Source organism: Rhinolophus hipposideros, assembly GCF_964194185.1.
Source record: "Rhinolophus hipposideros genome assembly, chromosome: 5".
NCBI classification, from domain to species: domain Eukaryota; kingdom Metazoa; phylum Chordata; class Mammalia; order Chiroptera; family Rhinolophidae; genus Rhinolophus; species Rhinolophus hipposideros.
In genome coordinates, this window is record NC_138051.1 from 29,777,151 (window position 1) to 29,797,707 (window position 20,557).

At 38.0% G+C, this 20,557-nt stretch overlaps 1 protein-coding gene across 1 annotated transcript; it reads right to left on the bottom strand.

Moving 5' to 3' along the window:
- Positions 1-1,632: 1,632 nt before the first annotated feature.
- LOC308497391 (cytochrome c oxidase subunit 7C, mitochondrial-like) lies at positions 1,633-1,818 on the bottom strand (the record flags this gene model as incomplete). The annotated part of the gene is made up of 1 exon (XM_081048037.1): positions 1,633-1,818. One exon carries the CDS (start codon positions 1,816-1,818, stop codon positions 1,633-1,635), a length of 186 nt encoding a protein of 61 aa, XP_080904163.1.
- Positions 1,819-20,557: the final 18,739 nt, after the last annotated feature.

Genomic DNA, 20,557 nt, shown 5'->3' on the forward strand with positions numbered 1-20,557 from the left:
ATCCTTCTCAACCCATCAGATTTGTAGGAAATGGACCAATCAAGAGTCACCTTGCTTTTACTGCACAGGAGCTAGTGATTATAGTGGCAGAATTAATATAAGCCATTGGGTGATGGGCCTTCTTGTTCAAATGTTATAAACCTAATGTAATAAATGGCTTTTCTCATGAAAACAAACCCATTAGCTAATAATCAACAACCATAACTCAGCCAAGAGGCATCATCTCACCCTATCAATCGCCAATTATATCCATCCTCAGGGAAAGTATAAGTGATCTTGAAAATAGCCTAAACTTGACCAGAGGTGGAAGAAATAGGGAATAAAGTTTTAATATTGATGCAACATCTTTCATTCCATTGATTATCTATAACACTAAAAGTATTAACTTTACAAAAAAGTAGTGGTTAGCACTCTTTAATTCAATCAAAATGTGTAGATGAGGCAGAGAGATTGGCAACAAGCTATCTCTAAATTAACCATTATTCTAATGCCTTTGTGCAATACATGAACAATAGTAAGGTGGCAGGTAAATATATATAACAATTTTGCCAAACACCCCAAAGAGAAGGTTTTCACTCGTGGTAACAAAAAAAATCACATGTCTAGAAATAAATTTAATTACCTTAAACCAACAGAGCTTTATTGAGAATGAGAAATAGATACATATGGAAACAAATAGTACATTCTTAAACAATCGAATAGTGTAATATACCCAGTAGCAGTTTTCTTGTCCACAAATCAATTTATAAATTTGTTCCCTCACAAGGCTTAATTTTAAATTGTGAATAAATAGTAGAAGTCACCTTTCCTTCTTCCTTCAACAGACATCTACTGATTATCAACGATGTGAAAAAATTTGTGATAGTTACTGCAGTTATCGCATTGAATAATACAAACTCTGGTCTAAATTCTATGAGAGAGCAACTGTGAACAGATACATATAGAATTTTGGAGAAAAGGAATAGATCAGTGAGTTTCAATGGAAATCACATTCTCAAATCAATTCCTATCCTGTTTACTCAAACACACAAATAATATATACCATAACTAGGACCTAAAAGAAAACAAAGTTTACATTTTCTTTTAAAAAAGGTAAGTGGTCAGAGATCGTAGAAAGGACTATCAAATGTGCCACAAATACAGAAGAAGAAAATTAATGTAAAACTGAAAATTATTAAAACCTCACAGAGCTATTAAGAAGCAGGTATTTGAAGGGATGATGATGAAATGGAAACTCCTCAATTCAAGATATAACACTGAGTGAAAATAATCATGATCCTAATTACAATAAAAATTGATGGAATGAGTAATGTAAGTATTAGCAATATTATCTGATTACAGAATGATCAATTTCATACTTTTGTATTATAGATCATTTCTACATCTCTTCTTGGGATGAAGTGTCTGTTCATTTTCTCTGCCCATTTTTTTTTGTTTTGCTTTTGTTTTTCAATGATCACATTTTGTATATTTCAGAGAAGAGGGATTAAGGATCCATGCATGCCATTAGTTTATTTACAAACATATCTAGTATATTGAGTTTGAGTTTGATCCATTTTTCAAAGATACTGCACCTCTTAAAATGCTCCTCTTCATATCTGTTTCATACATTAAGTAAAACATCCTTATTTCTTAAGCAGTTCGTGTCTTGCTATAAAGAAAAGGTGCGGCACATCCAGAGCCAAAGGACAGAATCATCATCACTAACAACCGCCACTTGTTTCCCACTGAAAATGGTGCATTCTTCCCTGGGCCCTCCTCATAGTGGCTCCTCCTGACCACACAGGTTGTGAACCACCGGATGCCCTGTCCCAACATAGGGCTGTTGGGAGGCCTGTGAAAGGCACAGAGACTGAAAAAGTAGGAAATGCCTCTGCCCATTTTTTAAGTGGATTGTTTGTTCTTTTGTTGTTGAGTTGTATGAGTTCCTTATATAGTATGGATATTATCCCCTCATCAGAGGTGTTTTTTGCAAATATCTTCTCCCATTTGGTTAGGCGCCTCCTTGTTTTGTTGATGGTTTCTTTTGCTGTGCAGACGCTCTTTGGTTTGATCCATTTCTTTTTGTGGTATGTTTTATACAATAAGATATTAAAAGCAACCCTCCTAGTAAATAAATGTGCAATTTATAAATAAGGCAGTTAAAGCCTCCCTTGATTCAACTTTCCACTAATTACTTGTGGACAGAATAATTGTATACTATTTTGATAAGGGGCATATTCTACTTTGTCTTAAAGGGTTTTTAGGGGATTTAGAAATGTGATATATGTGCTCTGATGTTCATTGCCACTTTATTCATGGTGGCTAAGACATGGAAACAACCAAAGTGTCCTTTGATAGATGACTGGATAAAAAAGACGTGGTACATATACACAATGGAATACTATTCTGCCATAAGGAAAGATGAAATAGTGCCATTTGCGACAACATGGATGGATCTTGAGATTATTATGCTACGTGAAATAAGTCAGACAGAAAAAGTCAAGAATCATATGATTTCACTGATATGTGGGATATAAAACTGAAAGCAACAAAGGAACAAGACAACCGAATGAAGAAACAAAAACGTACAGACATAGACAACAGTTTAGTGGTTACCAGAGGGTAAGGGGAGCAGGGGGTAGTAGATGAGGGTAAAAGGGATCAAATATATGGTGGTGGAAGGAGAGCAGACTCTGGGTGGTGAACACACATTGTGATATATAGATGATGTGTTACAGAATTGTACATCAAAAATCTATGTAAATTTACTAACAATTGTCACCCAAATAAACTTTAATTAAAGAAAAAGAGAACATTTAATCAGATCAGTCGTTACGGATGTGACCACAAGGTGGTAGTGCACCTCTGCTGATACAGAACATGTGGAGGCTCATTTCAGTGGGTTCTGAATGAATGGGCTAAGGCAGAGGCGGGGCCTCTTTCTTATTGGCGGGGTAGACAGTGTGAGAAACCCCTATGTTTTTCAGAGGAAAGAAGAGATAACCTGATACTAGAAATAGCTCCCCTGGCTATAGTTTGCAGGTCCACGGTTGATCTCAACCACAAGGTTGCTGGTTTGTCTCCCGCAAGCAATGGTGGGCTGCGCCCCCTGCAACTAGCCACAGCAACTGGACCTGGAGCTGAGCTGCACCCACCACAACTAAGATTGAAGGACAACAACTTGACTTGGAAAAAAAGTCCTGGAAGTACACACTGTTCCCCAATAAAGTCTTGTTCCCCTTCCCCAATAAAATCTTTAAAAAAACAAAAAACAAAAAAAAGAACCAGCATTCATTATTTTTCTGATTATAAGTCATTAAATGCCATGAACAGACACTTCATCCCAAGAAGAGATACAGCCAACAGATATATGAAAAATGCATAACTTTACTAGCTATTAGGGAAATGAAAATCAAAACCACAATAAGAGACCTCCTCACACGTTAGAATGCCTATTATCAACAAGACAAGTAATAACAAGTGTTGGAGAGGCTGTGGAGGAAAGGAACCCTCATACACTGCTGGTGGGAATGTAAATTGATACAGCCACTATGGAAACAGTATGGAGGTTCCTCAAAAAATTAGGAACAGAATTACCATATGACCCAGGAATCCCTCTTCTGAGTATCTACTCAAAATATCTGAAAACATTAATTGGTAAAGATATATGTACCTCTATGTTCATTGCAGCACAATTCACAGTAGCCAAGACATGGAAACAACCAAAGTGTCTTTTGATAGATCATTGGATAAAGATGTGAGACCTATATACAATGGAATATTACTGAGCAATAAGAATAAAGATAAAACACTGCGTTTTATGACAACATGAAAGGAATTTGAAAATATCATGTAAGTGAAGTAAGTCAGACAAAAAATGTCAAGAATTATATGATTTCACTCATATTTGGAATATAAAACTGAAAGCAACAAAGAAACAAGACAAACACACAAAAACAAAGACACAGACAACAGTATGGTGGTGGAGAGAAAGGGATGTGGGGGAGTAGAAGAGGTATAGGGTGTGAAATATATGGTGATGGAAGGAGACTTGACTTTGGGTAGTGAACACACAGTGCATATACAGATGATGCATTATAGAATTGTACACTTGAAATCTATATAATTTTGTTAACCAATGTCACCACAAGAAATTTAATAAATTTAAAAGAAACAGAGTGAGTCTTTGCAAATGTCTAGAGAGCATGTGCAGAAAGGGCCCCACTCTGCAGGACTGGAAGAAAGCACACAAATCTGAGCAGTCTCGAACTCCCTAGGGAATGCAAGGAAAAAGCAGGCTGCTAACACCCAGTCTGGCTTTGTGGGATCAAGAGAAGACCAAAAATATGTAGTAAATTGCCCAGATTCTGAAGGAATCAATCCACTAATGATGGTGAAGATTTAAAGCTGGAATGTGTCTAAGTATGCCCTGATTCTGCACACTCTGACTATAGCATTTATTGTTCTTCCATTAAATAAATTCTCATCTAAGTGTGATAAAGCACTTAAGCCCATAGTAATTGCACCCTCTCTCTCTTCTAACTTGGTTTAAGGGGAATAAACCAATAAAAATAGAAGCCATGCATCCTTCTCAGTCCATCAGACTTGTAGAAAATGGACCAATCAATAGTCACCTTGCTTTTACTGCACAGGAGCTAGTGGTTATAATGATGGAATTAATATAAACCATTGACGTTCTGGGCCTTTCTTATTCAGATATTATAAACCTAATTTAATCTGATGACTTTCCTTATGTAAACAAACCAGTTAGCTAATAAACAAAACCAAAATTCAGCCAAGAGGGATCATCTCACCATATCAATTGCCAATTATATCCATCCTCAGGAAGAATATAAGTGATCTTAAAAATAGCCTCACCTTGACCAGGGGTGGGAGAATTAGGGAATTAATTATTTATGCAACATCTTTCATTCCATTGATTCTCTATAACACTAAGAATACTGACTTTTAAAAAAAAATTCTTTGTGGTTAGCAATGTTTAATTCAGTCAAAGCATGAAAATGAGGCAGAGAGATGAGTAACAAGCTATCTCTAAATAAATCATCAATCTAATGCCTTTGTACAATCCACTACAAATAGTCAGATGACTGATAAATACGTACAAAAATTTTTCCATATGCCCTAGGAAGAAGTATTTCACTCATGGTAATGAAAAAAAAATCACAATTCAGAGTGGCTGGATGGCTCAGTTGGTTAGAGCACGAGCTCTGAATGACAGGGTTGCAGGTTCGATTCCCACATGGGCCAGTGAGCTGCGCCCTCCACAACTAGATTGACAGACAATGACTTAGAGCTAATGGGCCCTAGAGAAACACACTGTTCCCCAGTATTCCCCAATAAGATTATCACAAATCAATGAATAAGTTTAATTATCTTAAAACAACAGAGCCTCATTGAGAAAGAACAACATATACAAATGGAAAGAAATAGTATATTCTTAAACAATCAAATAATTTAATATACCCAGTATCAGTTTTCTTGTTCAAAAATCAATTTATAAATTTAATTCTATCACAAAGCTTATTTTAAAATTGTGAATAAATAGTAGAAGTCACCTTTCCTTCTTCCTTTAACAAATATCTACTGACTATCAACCACGTGAAAAAGTTTGTGGTAGGTACCACAGCCATAGTAGTGAATAATACAAACTCTGGTCTAAATTCTGTGAGAGAGTAACTGTGAAAAGATACATATAGAATTTTGTAAAACGGAATAGATTAGTGAGTGTAAAGGGAAATCACATTCTCAAATCATTTGCTATCCTAATTTCCTCAAACACACAAATAATATATACCATTACTGGGCACTAAAGGAAAACAAAGGTCACATTTTCTTAAAAAGAAAGAGGTCAGAACACATAGAGAGGACTGTCAAATGTGCCACAAATAAGCCACAAATGTGCCACAGAAGAAACCTGAAATTTACAGTGGAACCTCGGTTTTCTAACGTAATCCGTTCCAAAAGACCGTTCGAGTTCTGAAACGTTCAAAAACTGAGGCATGGTTTCCCCACAGAAAGTAATGAAAAGTGGATTAATCCGCCCCAGACCTTTAAAATCAACCCCTAAAACTGCAAATTTAGCATGAATTCTACTATGTAATGATACCATAGATCCATAAAATTTACTGTGTTCATAAACCGAAATGTTTGTCAACAGAGACTTTCGAAAACCGAGGTACCACTGTATTAAAATCTCACAGAGCTACTAAGAAGCAGGTATTTGAAGAGAATAATGATGAAATGGAAACTGTTCAATTCAAGATATAACACTGAGTAAAAATAATCATGATTCTAATTACAATAAAAATAGAAGGAAAGAATAATTCAAGTATTAGCAATATTATCTGATTACAGAATTATCAATTTCATATGTTTCTATTGTACATATTTTCTATATTTGGCATATAATGACTTATATTCAGAAAAATTTTAAAATGCTATTTTCAACACACAATATTTAAAAGCCCATCCCTATTTAGGACTGGGGTATTGATACTAGGGGTTTTTATATGAAAGAAGGCTGACTAACAAATGTAAAGACATTTTTAAAACCTAAATTTCAAAATAAAACATAAGTAACTCCCATCAAGAATTCACAAAGCAACAGTTATCCAATAAAATGTTCTAACCCTTCCTGAATCATTTTGAACCTAACCTACTTACTATGTGGTTTTAACAATCCAACACATAATTTGTCACTTGCAGACAAAATATGACAGATACTATATATGCTTGAAGGTTGTCCTAAAGAATAGCAGCGACTCTACTCGCAGGTTTGCGTACAGGTTGCAGGTGCCTGAGAAGCAATGTGCACTCGCTGCGCAGAAGTAGACAGCTGAGTCTCCAGGTTGGGTGGCCTCAATGTGCAGGGAGAGCTGTTTGGCCGCCTTATTCAATGAAACAGTAAATCTTTCATCTTCGATTTTGTCCTGATATGAACGAATGTGTATAATGAGCTGGGGACCTTTTCCAGCTTCTTGCTTATACCAAGGAAAGTAGTCTGAGGTACTGTCTGTATAAGAACAATTCATATCACAGCTGTTCCCCTCCTGGACACTCAGGGAAGGAGGACTCTGAACCACATTCTCTCCTCCGCTGACCCCTGTACAGAAAGAAAAAATAAGAGGAACAAGAGTTACCACATCATTATACTTCCGAATTATCTTTTTGTACCACAACTAGAGGACACCTGAATTAAACCACTCTCGGCTTCTAAAGAATATCCACTAATATACTCTGTTTCCCACAAAACCTCAACTCACATTCCAGCTGCAGCCACAAGAACATGAATACAGCTCCAATGGATGTCTTCAGCATTCTTCCCATTTAGGATCAACCGTGGACCTGCAAACTACAGCCAGGGGAGCTACTTCTGGTATCAGGTTATCCTTTCCTTTCTCTAACAAACACAGGGGTTTCTCACACTGTCTACCCAGCCAATAAGAAAGAGGCCCCGCCTCTGCCTTAGCCCATTCATTCAGAACCCACTGAAATGAGCCTCCACATGTTCTGTATCAGCAGAGGTGCACTGCCACCTTGTGGTCACATCCGTAACGACTGAACTGGTTAAATGTTCTCTTACCTTGTGCCTCTGAGACTCAAACACCTAAGTAAAGGCACCAATAGGTAAAACAAATTAGGTCTTAAATCAGAGATGAAGTAAGAATGTAGAGATCAAGGTTTATATCACTGCACACTACTGAGTCATTATTAACATGTAGGAAACAGGCAGATGCTATTGGTGTTTATCCAACAATGGCCTGGGTTTACATGTTTGAAATAGGGATAGCACCATCATTTACTCTCTTAAAAAAAAAAAATTACAGAAATTCCTTTTAACTAAATCTACCATCCTTATCTGTCTCTTACGGAGAAAAACTCCTTCTAAAAGCAACATGTCAGTCAGAGATCAGAATAAGAGCGAATCATTCAATATTTCCAGTGCCTATTATCTCAGACTCTGCCCCTCTCAGCTGGCCTTGCCTGTGACCTTGCTTTTCCCAGAGAACAGACAATACCAACAGTCAAAATGAGGAAACTTCTTGCAGTTAAGATGACTGTGATAAAAAGTAAAAGAGCAAACTTTATTGTTAAAGGAACAGGGGGATATGTTCCACAAGTTATTAACACTTCAGCCATAGGAAACCATTTGACCCATTGTTGGATCTTACAGGCTTGAAGACATCTATTGCAATGTTCTGTGTCTCACAAGCTTCAAAGTACTGAAAGAGTACAGCTTCTGAGAAAACATCGAGCTGCAGATTCAGAAAATGTAACCACATGTCAGTTTATTCTAGAGGTGCTTTCATTTTCTCATGTGAACATGGATGGCATGTCCTAAAATTACAGACTCATATCCTCAGTGGAATTACTTCTAACATGTAAGTCATCTCTCCTGGCATGTATTCCTGTTTCCCTGACCATTGCTGGCTCAGATGTCATACTCAGTTACTTTTCTCCCAAACTCCACTACAGTGTACTTTTCCCCTGACATTGATAAAATCCTCCAGTCCTCAGAGTATTCAGAATTAAGTTTCCTGCTAAACAACCTTTCTATACCACTTTAACTTCTTGGAATTTTCTGGTTACCTCTGTGAGCATAAATCTACAGAAGCTCAAATATTGCCTGTGTCAGCTAGGGTAGTTTTACAAATAGAAACGGATGCTAAAAAGGTGATCATGGGACATGGTCCCTGGGAAACCAAGACTATTTCCAGAAGTGGAAGATCCTTTCCTGTGCTTTGAACTCAGTGGTCCTCTGGAATTACAAAGAATAATTCTAACCTCTCTTCCACATCTGACTTGACAATTTACAGAAACCAATGGAAAATACTATCAACTCACTATATAAATATATGTGTTACTATAAAATGTGTGTTTTTATGTAGAACATACTGATTTTGAGGAAATTCCATTCTCTCACCCATTCCCCGTAAGACAAGGTGTCTCAAACCCTTCCCTGGGCAGTTTTCCCTCTTTTGGGAGACAGACACTTAACTCAATGTTTGCCCTTTGGAGGTATGCATACAGAGCTGAATGTAATGACATGAATGTAATCATTCATAGGAAAACCAGCAGTTCATATTTTAACTATAGCAAAGATAGAGCCATCCATTGGATAAAATTCCCAGCTCTGTGATGATTCCATAGAATATTTCTTAACTTACTGTCAAAATTTTGGCCCAGAAAACCTTTACATAGCATCTCCATGTGCTGCTTTCTGCATGAGTCTTCCAATTCCAATTATCTTTTTTGCTGACAATGTGTGAGTTTTGCTCAATATGCTCATATCCTGCCTACAAGGAATGTCCATCTGGGATAATGAATATGTTTGCTACTTCTAGGCAAGTCTTTAGAAATACATTTGGGTGTTGAGGTCCCATCATCTTTGGCTTACTCCTACAGAAACCAGATGGACTAGTTTCCTGGTAGAAATATGTGTCTCAGCATGGACCATACTGCTGATATCTAAGTACCTAGACTTGCACTAGACAGTTTCTCTTTGCTCAGCAATATGACCCTGCTAGAAGAAAGCAGGGAAAGGAATATAAGAGGAAGTAAGGAAGTCCCGTATCTTTCTACTCTCAGCTAATATACTTCCGAATTGTTTCATATTTGTGTCTTAATTTTAGTTTGTTTCCATAAATTAAGGTTGGACTAAAGGGTTTCTTGAAGCTGTAAAGTTATTTTTATTGAGGACTGGTTGTGTGCAACGTAGAGTTGTGTGAGAGTGGGGAGAAATTGTCTTGCATCACAGAACCCCAAGCCCACTTTCACATCCACATGCAACCTAGTGGGTCTGAGCTGCACCTAAGCATGTCTGGGGCCTCTTCACCAGCAAAAACATGGATCCTCAGGATGACTTCCTTTCTTAGTTTTCATTTCTCCTATAAGAGCACTGATGTATCAAGGAGAACCTAAGTCCCTAGTAAAATGGAATAAAATGTGATTTTACCACTGAGTGTAAAGGGCATCACAGATAGTGTGCTCAGGGTGGCTCCATGTGGGATGTCCTTCTGGAGACATATTTCTGATATGTGTATCTATAACTTATCATTCAGATCTTGTAGGAGAAAAGAAAAATTCTGTCCACAACTGGGAAAACCTAGGGGTGGTGGGTGAGCTTACTGAACTGCAAAGCAACAAGAACTTTCTGAAACCACCTAATTGCCTCTTCCTTCTGGCATTTCTCCTTGCAAGGTTAGTCAGGAGGTTCAAATCCCCAGCCAGGGATAGCTGTTTAATTTTTTGAGATCAAATGCGAAGTGAAAATTTGGGGTCTCCTATTTAAAAAAGCAGGAGAAATTAAAGAATGTTTTTAGTGGAACCACTTTTCTAAAGTGCTTTAATTCTTCATACAAATCAGTTCCTTGGAAGTCTGAGGTTAATTTGTTTAAGGAATTTATTTTTTTCAATCATTTTAGGGTCACAGAAAAAGGAAAGAGAAGGTACAGACAGTTCCAGTGTTCCTCCTGCCCCCACACATGAGCTTCACTAAAGAGCGATATAGTTCTTACAACTGATAAATGTACACTGACACATCATAAGCATCCAAAGTCCATAGTTTACATTGGGGTTCCTCGTGGTGGTGCACATTCTGTGGGTTTCCACAAATGTAATGACATTTAGCCACCATGATAGTGTTATAGAAACAAGATTCACCAACTCAGAAATCCTCTGCGCTCTGCCTACTCATCCCTCCCTGTCCCCTGGTTTTTTACTGTCTCCATAGTTTTGCCTTTTCCACAGTGTCATATTGTTGGAATTATACAATGTGTCGCCTTTTCAGGATGGTTTCTTTTACTTAGTAATATGCATTTGTTTTCTCCATGTTTTATTACGGCTGGATAGGTCATTTCTTTTTACGTGAAATAGTATGCCATTGTCTGTATGAACCACCATTTATTTATCCATTCACCTATTGAACGACATCTTTGTTGCCTCCAAGTTTTAACAGTTATGAATAAACCTGCTACAAACACCTGTGGACAGGATTTTGTGTGGACACAACTTTTCAACTCCTTTGGGTAAATACCCAGAGATTCCCTTACTGCATCGTATGGTAAAACTATGTTTAGTTTTCTAAGAAACTGCCAGACTGCTTTATTGAATTGTCCATCTATGCACTTTCATTTTATATTAATTTACCGACAAAGTTTACTGCACCCTTTTCTGCATGTCAAAGTCCCAGAGAGGGAAGACACGCACAGGCTTCACTCACACCCTCCCTCCTGTGACAGAGAATCTGAGCCTGCACGTGTCCCTGTCCCATGTCCTCCTACCCCATGTATCTCCTCTGCTCACGTGCATGTTCCAACTGCTTACGGGACCTCCCTTAAAAAACACAAGTAAAAGGTAAAATTATTAAGAATTTCAAGACAGCAATCACAGAGCATTGAACCAAGAGCAGTGTTTCTTCTGCAACTGCACAGGTCACATGCCCAGGAAGCTGCCCTGCTCCCAGCTGCACTGGACTCTGCCCATTTGTCTTCATCTTAATTTCAGGGTCACAGTCCTTCCTATTAATGTCCTTTCATTAACATAAAAGACAGAGTGTGTTGGTATTCAGTTTGCATTTTAGTTATTCCACATGCAAGTATAAACTTCGCATTTGGTTGTGAAGTCTTAGTGTCTAGCTAAAATAGATAAACATTTTTTTAGGGTAGTCCTGGAAGCTATCTGCTGTCTTTCCCAAACTGTGATTGATGGTACAAAAATCATAAGTAATAGATTCACTCAAAAGACAAGGAAGAGCAAAGGATTAGAATGAAAATTACCATGAGCTCCTCCATTCAAGGTGCTATTTAGAAGTGACCTAAGTGGAATCCTCGTACATTGCTGGTAGAAAAGTAAATTGGTGCAGTCTCTACAGAGAACAGTATAAACGTTCCCCCAAAAAATTAAGATTAGAGCTCTCATATGACTTAGCTATCCATATTCTGCTTATCTACCTTAAAAATGTGAAAACATTTATTTCTCAAGATGTATGTGTTCCTATGTTCATTTCAGCATTATTCACAATAGCCAAGGCATGGAAACAACCTACCTGTCCTTTGACAGATGATTGGATTAAGTTGTGGTACATATATACAATGGAATACTACTCAGCCATAAGAAAAGATGAAATATTGCCATTTGTGACAATACACATATATCTTATAAGAGTATCATGCTAAAGGAAATAAGTCAGAGGGAAAAGGACAAGAACCATATGACTTCACTCCTATGTGGAATATTAAACATAAAGCAACAAATGAACAAACAAAACAAACTCATAGACACAGACAACAGTATGATGGTTACCAGAGGAAAAGAGGTTTAAGACAGGTTAAAGAGGGTAAAGGGGGTCAAATATATGGTGACAGGAGACTAGAATTTTGGTGGTGAGCACACAATGCAATATACATGTGATGTATTATAGAATTGTACATCTGAAACTCATATAATATTATTTATATGAGTAACCAATGTTACCCAGTAAATTTAGTTTTAAAAGAAACCCTACATGGATATTTCTGGTAGTGATATATGTAAACACATTGCACAAATTTATCAATAGAAATCATTCAAGTTAGATGATTCTAAAGAGTCTTCTGTATCAGGTAGCTCAGAGTTTTAGCTCTCATGTCACCCCGGCTTCACTAATTTAGTTGTAATGTAAATTCAGGCAAGTCACTCATGCTCTATAATCCTCACTTTATTCATTTATTTACTAGGAAGGTTTATTTTAATATCTTATTTTATAAAACATATCACAAAAAGAAATTTGTATCAAACTAAAGAGGTTCTGCACAGCAAAAGAAACCATCAACAAAATAAGGAGGTAACCAACTGCATGAGAGAAGATATTATCAAACAACACCTCCAATAAGGGGATAATCTCCAAAATACATAAAGAACTCAGACAACTCAACAATAAAAGAGCAAACAGTCCCATAAAAAAAATAGGCAGGGGAATTGAACATGAAACAGTGACACTATATCTTCTATTTTGAGATTTAAACATCTACTGTAATTCAATTTAACAGTAGTTTAGCTTGGGACTTTTTGAAAGATTTCTTTGCTTTGCTTCTCTCTTCTCCCACCAAACCAGAATACTCTATTTACTACACATACCAGTTTCAATGGTTCTGTTTACTCCAGACCATATGCACAGCAGGCTCAATCACCCTGGTTCCTCGAGGAAACCTCCAGGACTACTAACTTGAAAGAAGCTTTTACATCTGCATAAGATCCACTCCTATCCCTAAAACAAACCAACCTCTGGGACACACCTTTTTCCAGGAACTGCCTGGCTAACTCCTCCTTTTTTGTTGTTCTGTTTCTCCTTACCTGCCTATAAAAGCTTTTGGCTGTGCAGAGAGGAGGGTGATGGCTTTGGACAGGAGTCCACCATCCTCCCAGAATGTTGACATTTTGAATAAACCTGCTTTTCTTCCCGCCAACTTCACCTCTCGAGTTCTAGCTTTCCTGCATGAGCAGGACCTTGAGTAGGGTGACAATGAGACACTTCTCCCAAGAAGGCATGCAAACAGCCAACAGACATATGAAAAATGCTCAACTTCACTAGCTATTAGGAAAATGCAAATCAAAACCACAATGAGATACCACCTCACACTTGTTAAAATGGATATTATCAACAAGACAAGTAATGACAAGTGTTGGAAAAGGAACCCTCATACCCGTACACTGCTGGTGGGAAATTGGCACAGTCACTGTGGAAAAAAAATTGGCACAATCACTGTGGAAAACAGTATGAAGTTTTCTCAAAAACATTAAGAATAGAATTACCATATGAACCAACAATTCCTCTTTTGGTTATCTACCAAAAAAAATCTGAAAACATTTATCAGTAAAATTATATGTACCCCTATGTTCATTGCTGCATTATCCACAGTGGCCAAGACATGGAAACAACCAAAGTGTCCTTCAATGGATAATTGGATAAAAAAGATGTGGGATGTGCAATAGTATATGTAAGTACAGCTCACATTCAGGGAAGCCCCTTCTGAGAGGGTCACTGGGCCTTCCATCTGGGACACTGACTCTCCATGGGTTCGTCCTGGGGAAAAATAAAATAGATCTGATACCTTGGGCATAAACTCCTCAACAAAATTATGGTGAAAGGATTTGCTGACATAATAGAAGAAAGAATCCGTATTTTAAGAGGCATGTTACTTACCAAGCACTAAGAGTACCACAGTCACTAAGCCTGGAGAAGACTTCATCTCCAGAGTGTCCCCTAAAGAATGTTCTTGATTCTTAACATGAGGAACTCTGGAGGAAACAGTGAAATGAGAAATCAAAGCCTGCATTTCACACAGGAAATGCTTTTGTGTTAGGAAGTTGCATCCCCTGGTGGACAGGGACTGAAATGGGCGCCCATTTCCTAGACTCCTCCCCAAGTCAGTTCTCATCTCTGACTGTACTTACCAAGTACAGGACAGTTTTCTGAACAACGGCTGTGATGATGTTTATGGTCTATTTTCTTCGTAGGTCACCACCTCACAAAGTTCTTTAACAAAGCAGAATATTTCTGTTGCTGAGAAAATAACAATTTGAGCATTTTAATACACTTCTTTATATTCTTATATAACCATTGTGGACCAGGTTATAATGGATTACATGTCAGAAAAGACTTTGGGTTGTAAAGAGAGGCAGGATTAAGAAATAGAGTCATTATTAAATGGTTCTCTGTTTTTCAGCACTGTAATCCACCATATAGAACAGCAGTTGACATTTATTATGTGTTCACTAAATATTTGTTAAATTAAAAAATAATAATAAACAGTCTTTGATAGAGGAATCACTACTACCTGAAATACAATATTTCCTCCGTCCCAAATTACATCAATTGTAATATTGCTATCTTTTAAATAAAAGCTCTTTAGGAGAGCAGTCACATTATCTTATTAATAGTCAAATATTCCTGACTTTTAGAATCATTAAAAAGTGATAATATGAATGCTAGATTTAAAAACACACGCACCAAAATTGAAGTTACTGATTTCCTGTAAAATAAACTGAGATCGCTATCTTATTCTCCTACTATTGACTCTGAGATAAGATGGCTAACCTCGGTGAGTCAGGCAAGGAGTACTAATCCTACAGTGCTAATGCAGATGTTAGCTTCAGGAATGGTTTCCACTGTTGTCTCTCTTGAACATTTCGTTGCCAAAGCTCAACGGATTAATTTTCCCCCACTGGGTAGGGAACCCATAAAATGTGAATTTGCATCAGAAGCCTGGTACATAAGTTACAACTCTCCTCTTTTCCAGCTTTTCATATTATAAACAGACCAGCTGATATTCATACTGTTATTGGGAAATGATGTTGTACCTCAGCTCTTCACCTTCTTGAAAAAAGAATTCGGTCAAGAGACAGTATTTGGTGCAGAATTAAATAGCCATAAATTTATTAGTAAAACAGAGTACACTCTGAGACATGGAGCGGGCTGACCCAAGAGAGGGTGCCAGCCTAATTTTACATTGTATAAAGGCTTTTATTTCTATGGGTAGAATTGTTCCTCCCTCGCCCTTCTCTTTTCTGTCTTTCTCCCCCTGAGATGCCGAGTCCTCCCTTCTCTAGCACTTAGCAATGCATTTCTTTGATTTAGGGGCATGTGCAAACATAACCCCTTGGTTTATGTGTAAACAAATCCCTTAAGGGTATGTGAAAACCTGGAATCCTGTTGGGCTGGCAAGGTATTGATTGCCCTGACAAGCAGGATGTGTTTCTCTGTTCTCTGACTTTTAATAAGATACTTCTTTGTTTCTGAGGTGTGTAAGCCTGGAATCCTGCTGGGCAGCTGCAAGAGGTCTTGACTCAGGTAGGAGCTGCAGCAAGGGACCTTCTGACTGGAGTTGCTTCTCCTGCTCCTGCTCAATTCTATCTATCTACCTACCCTATCAATACAACAACTGATAGTAGAATCGATGTGTGAGAGATTTAAAATTAGATTCTGGGAGTTCACCACGAATTGCATGAATAACATTTTCCAAGATTGAGATCCACTAATCTGTAATCTTTGAAAGCACCCCACCCCAAGGTGGCTTTGGTGCAGCCAGCCTGATACCAGTTTACAAGATCTCATTTGTGATAACTGTCCCGGATCAAGATGGTCCTCGATGATCAGAGAGAAAGCTCTAGGATTAGCATGGGAAAACGTCCCTATGACTACACAACTTTGTGAGTCTTTTTCTATGAAGTGCCAGCAGCAAAAGCAAGCACTTCTTTGGCTCTCTTTTTATGACCAGTCCTTTATAAAATGAAACAAAACCAAAACCTCTGAGGGTGTCTGGATAAAGTTCTAGAGAAGGACACATCTTTCTGTAAGGTCCTGTGAACATCTACCATAGACATGCACATAGAAGCTTAGATCATGAGTCCACAGGCAATGTGTGAATAGTCTCCCAGATGTGGCTCTAGTAGGAAATTCAGGCTCAGGTACTGTTTGGGTTCACGTGTCCCTTCTCCTTCTTCTCCACCTTCCAAATCACATTGTAAGAACCTGACACAAAACTATGCTAGACAGGAACTCTGGAAAAGCAGCTACAAACATCTATTCTGACACACAGGGAGAGTGCAAACTAGGTTTGGATGACGGTGGGTTGAAAATGAACAGTATAGCATGTGGATGTAGAAAGTTGTATCTACACCTTAAACAAAAGAATACAGTTTTAAGCCAATGATCATCTGCAGTGGGAATAATCTGCAAATTGGGTGACACAAAAGGACTTACACAACATTGAAGGAAGGTATTTCTTAAATTTGGATTTTTATTGGCTTTATTGCATAATTTTCATAAAACTAAATGGCAGCTATTTGAAGTAAACAATTTTATAAGACTGAATATTTGTATATATTTCTGAAGCCATCCCCACAAACAAGATAATGGACATATATGTCGTGTCCTGCACGACAAGAGCTGTAAGAAGCGAGAAGGGCGGCTCAGGGTTAAGAAAGACAGTAGCCAAGAGTAAAGTGCAAGCAGGGCCAAGGGACTCAAGCCTCAAGGACTGAATCCTGAACTGCGCCAACGCATAGCTTTTATTAGTAATCATACAAGGAAGTAAAACTTGTTTTTTCTATAGTCCATGAGTTATGTGCCTGACTGCTATTTTTCCCGAAAGTCCCCATTGTGCTCCAACACATACTGTGCCTTCACACACACACAGAACCCCAGGGGATACAATGACTGTACTGAAACCATCAGATAAGGGAGCCTGACCGATATTATTCCATCGGCTCCCAGCTTTCTGGGACACTCCCCCAAGGAAGCTTTACCAACATTATTCCATCGGATCTCAGCTTTCCAGACACTTCCTTGTGATGTCATGGGGAAGGCGCGGGGAACAGACGGTTCAGCAGCTGTAAGGCAACACATATTCATCCCACCAAAAGGATCCCCACGTCTCTTTGTAATCCTTCTCTCAACCTTATCTCCACCTCCCACTCCCATTTTCTGGCAACACCTCTGTCATACATCAGTTTGCATATTTTAAAATTCTATATAAATAGAATTATATGTATTCTTTAGTCTGGCTTCTTTCTCTCAGTATAATTATTTTAAGATTCTTCTATGGCCTCATAAGAATCAATCGTCCATTCGTTTTAGTTGCTAAGTAGTATTCCATCATAGCGATGTAAAACAATTCGTTTATCTATTCACCTGGTGATGTACATTTCAGCTGCTCCCAAGTTGGGGCTGTTACAAATAAAGCTGCTATGAACATTTGTGTATAAGATATTTTACAGACATTTGCTTTCATTTCTCTTTGTTTAATACCTGAGAGTGGAATGGCTGGATCATATGATAGGTATATATTAAACTTTGTTGTTAAACTTACTTGTTTCTTCCAATAACTTTTCTGTAAATACCTTGGTTTTTCTACATAGACACTTATGCTGTCTATGAATAAATACAGGTTCACTCCTTCCATTCCAAACTCTACGTCTTTTGTTTCTTTCTTTTCATTATTCCACAGGCTAGTATAATATGAAATATAAGAGATGAGAGCCAAAATTCTCCCTTATTCCTGATCTTAGGGGGAAAGCATTCAGTCCTTCACCATCAAATTTGACTCTTGACATAGATTTTTTTTGTATAGGCCCTCTGTTAAGTCAAGGAAATTCCCTTTGATTACTAATTTGCTGGGGATTTTTAATCAGGAATAGATACTGGATTTGTCAAATGCGTTCTTTGTATCTATTGAGGTTACTGTCAATAACTGATCATCTGCTGCTTATCAATTTCTTTGGATGCATTATTGATAAATTTTCATATGAAATATTAAAGAAGATATTACTCTCCCATTTAACAAATGATGAAACAAAGCTCACAAGTGTCTACAAAGAACATGTCAGAGCTAATAGTTTTGAACACAGTTGTCTCTGATAGGAAAAACTTGTTCACTATAGATTATTTTTAGAGGGACTTTGAAAGACTAGAGGTGGTTGCGAAATTATTTCTTGTGGCTTGAAATATCTTAAGACAGTTTGTTCGCAGGTTCTTTATTTATGCAAATGGCACTAATAAAATAATTGTGTTGCTGAAAAGCAGGTTCTTGGTATCATCACAGGAAATAATTCAAGGGCACACCAAATAAGCCAAGCAAGCCATGGCCCTATTAAAAGAAAATAAGATAGTACACTCCCAAAATAGTGGGAGCTGGTAGGCTGGAAGAAAAGCAATGGCACTGAAGAACAAAGGGGCTTAGGAATTATTACCCTCAAAAGAAGGGTAAGAAATGTTTGAAATTTAGTGGTGACATTATAGGTGTTCCTAAGCTGGTCATTACTGACCACTCCTCTCCGGCGGGAGGAGAGATTTTCTTGTCCTTATTTGGCTCTAGTTGGAATAGTCATGGTGGTACAGAAGGTAAAGATTTTCCCTGCCCATAATACTAATAATATTATGATCTATTACAATTAGCTAAATTTCACCTTGAGGGGCAAGATGACATCCTGGGTCTGTTCTTGGCCACCAAAATCTAGATCTGGCTGATCTGGTAGCTGCAAGTTTTCTTAAGGATCATCTCATCTCCTCCCTCCTTTGTCTCCCCTTAATTTCTCTTTCCCTTCTTCCCACTACTCTTTCCATGGCCACATTCTTTCTGCCTACAGTTACATTTGCAGGTTTGATTCTTTCACCAAAGAGGAAAGAGAACATATTATAAAGAATACATAAACTGCAGTTCAGGAGCTGACAACTAGTTAGAGGTTGGACCAATATTTTCAGAACAATTACTAGGCCCCAACATGAGCGATGCATTGTAGGAAGGGTGACAAACTCTTCTAACTTTGTATATCACCAGGAAACTGAAACTTCATCCATGGCTACTGATCATTCTTTCAATTATCCTTGAAATCTGCTTGTGATTAAGCAGTCCAGACCATAGTTCTTCAAATTAATCACTGTAAAGCTTCTCAAAATTTTTCAAATAGAATTGCCATACGATTCAGCAATTCTACTTCTGAGTACATAATCAAAAATTTGGGGGGGGGGGGCGGGGGGGAAACGGTATATATACCTAAAATATTTATACACGTGTTTCCACTGAAAGGTGCAAGCAACCCAAATATCCATCAACAGCTGAATGGATAAACGTAGTGTGGTACATACATATGCTGGAATATTAATCAGCCTTTAAAAGGAAAAAATTTCTGACATACACTAAAACATGGATTAACCATGAGGATATTATGCCAGGTGAATGAGTCACAGTATTGTAAGGGTGAAATTCAGGGAATCAATAACGCAGCTAGGCTTAGTTAGTTTGCAGTTTTACTCACTGCATAGCTCACTATCTAGCCACCTGTAATTAGAATTAGTTTGTTTGCAGTTTGACCCATCCCGATATTCATCTGTTTTCTCTTTGTTTCTCCCCTCACTAATTAAGTAAAGAATTCTGTTCCCTTTCTCAAGTAAATCCATACCTCATTAATTAACAACATCCTAATCTGAAAAGAGCAATTTCTTAGTCCTCAGGCACCCAGACACCAGACCCCAGAATCCAGTTTACAACATCTTGCAGTATTTACTGGTAGTGCATTAAAGTTCCAGGCCTTGATGGCCAAGCCTGAGTCCAGAGTCTGGAGATAACATTGTCTTCAGACAGACCAGACCCCAGGAAGGGATGTCAGCCCCCAGACCTGCCTGACTGACTCCCCCTTTCCTATATAAGAAACAGTTAACCTGAAGTTAGTGCAGTCCACTCTCAAACTTGAGTTCTGCCCCAGCAACACACCCTCACCCCCCGCCAGTGTTTCTCTCCTTACTACCCACGACAGCCATCTTCTTTAAACACTGCCATGGGCGTTCTCTCTGCCTACCTTTTCTCACTCTCCTACTTTGTAGAGTCTGTGAATGCTTTCATATTTTGCAAACCACCAGTGGTTAATTTTATGCCACGACAAATATGACCAATAGTGCATGAATACACTATACTTGGTGTACCTAAAATAGTCAAACCCCAGAAAAAGAAAGTAGAATGATAGTTGCCAGGAGCTACAGGGACAGGAAGATGGGGAGTTATTATTTAACGACGACAAA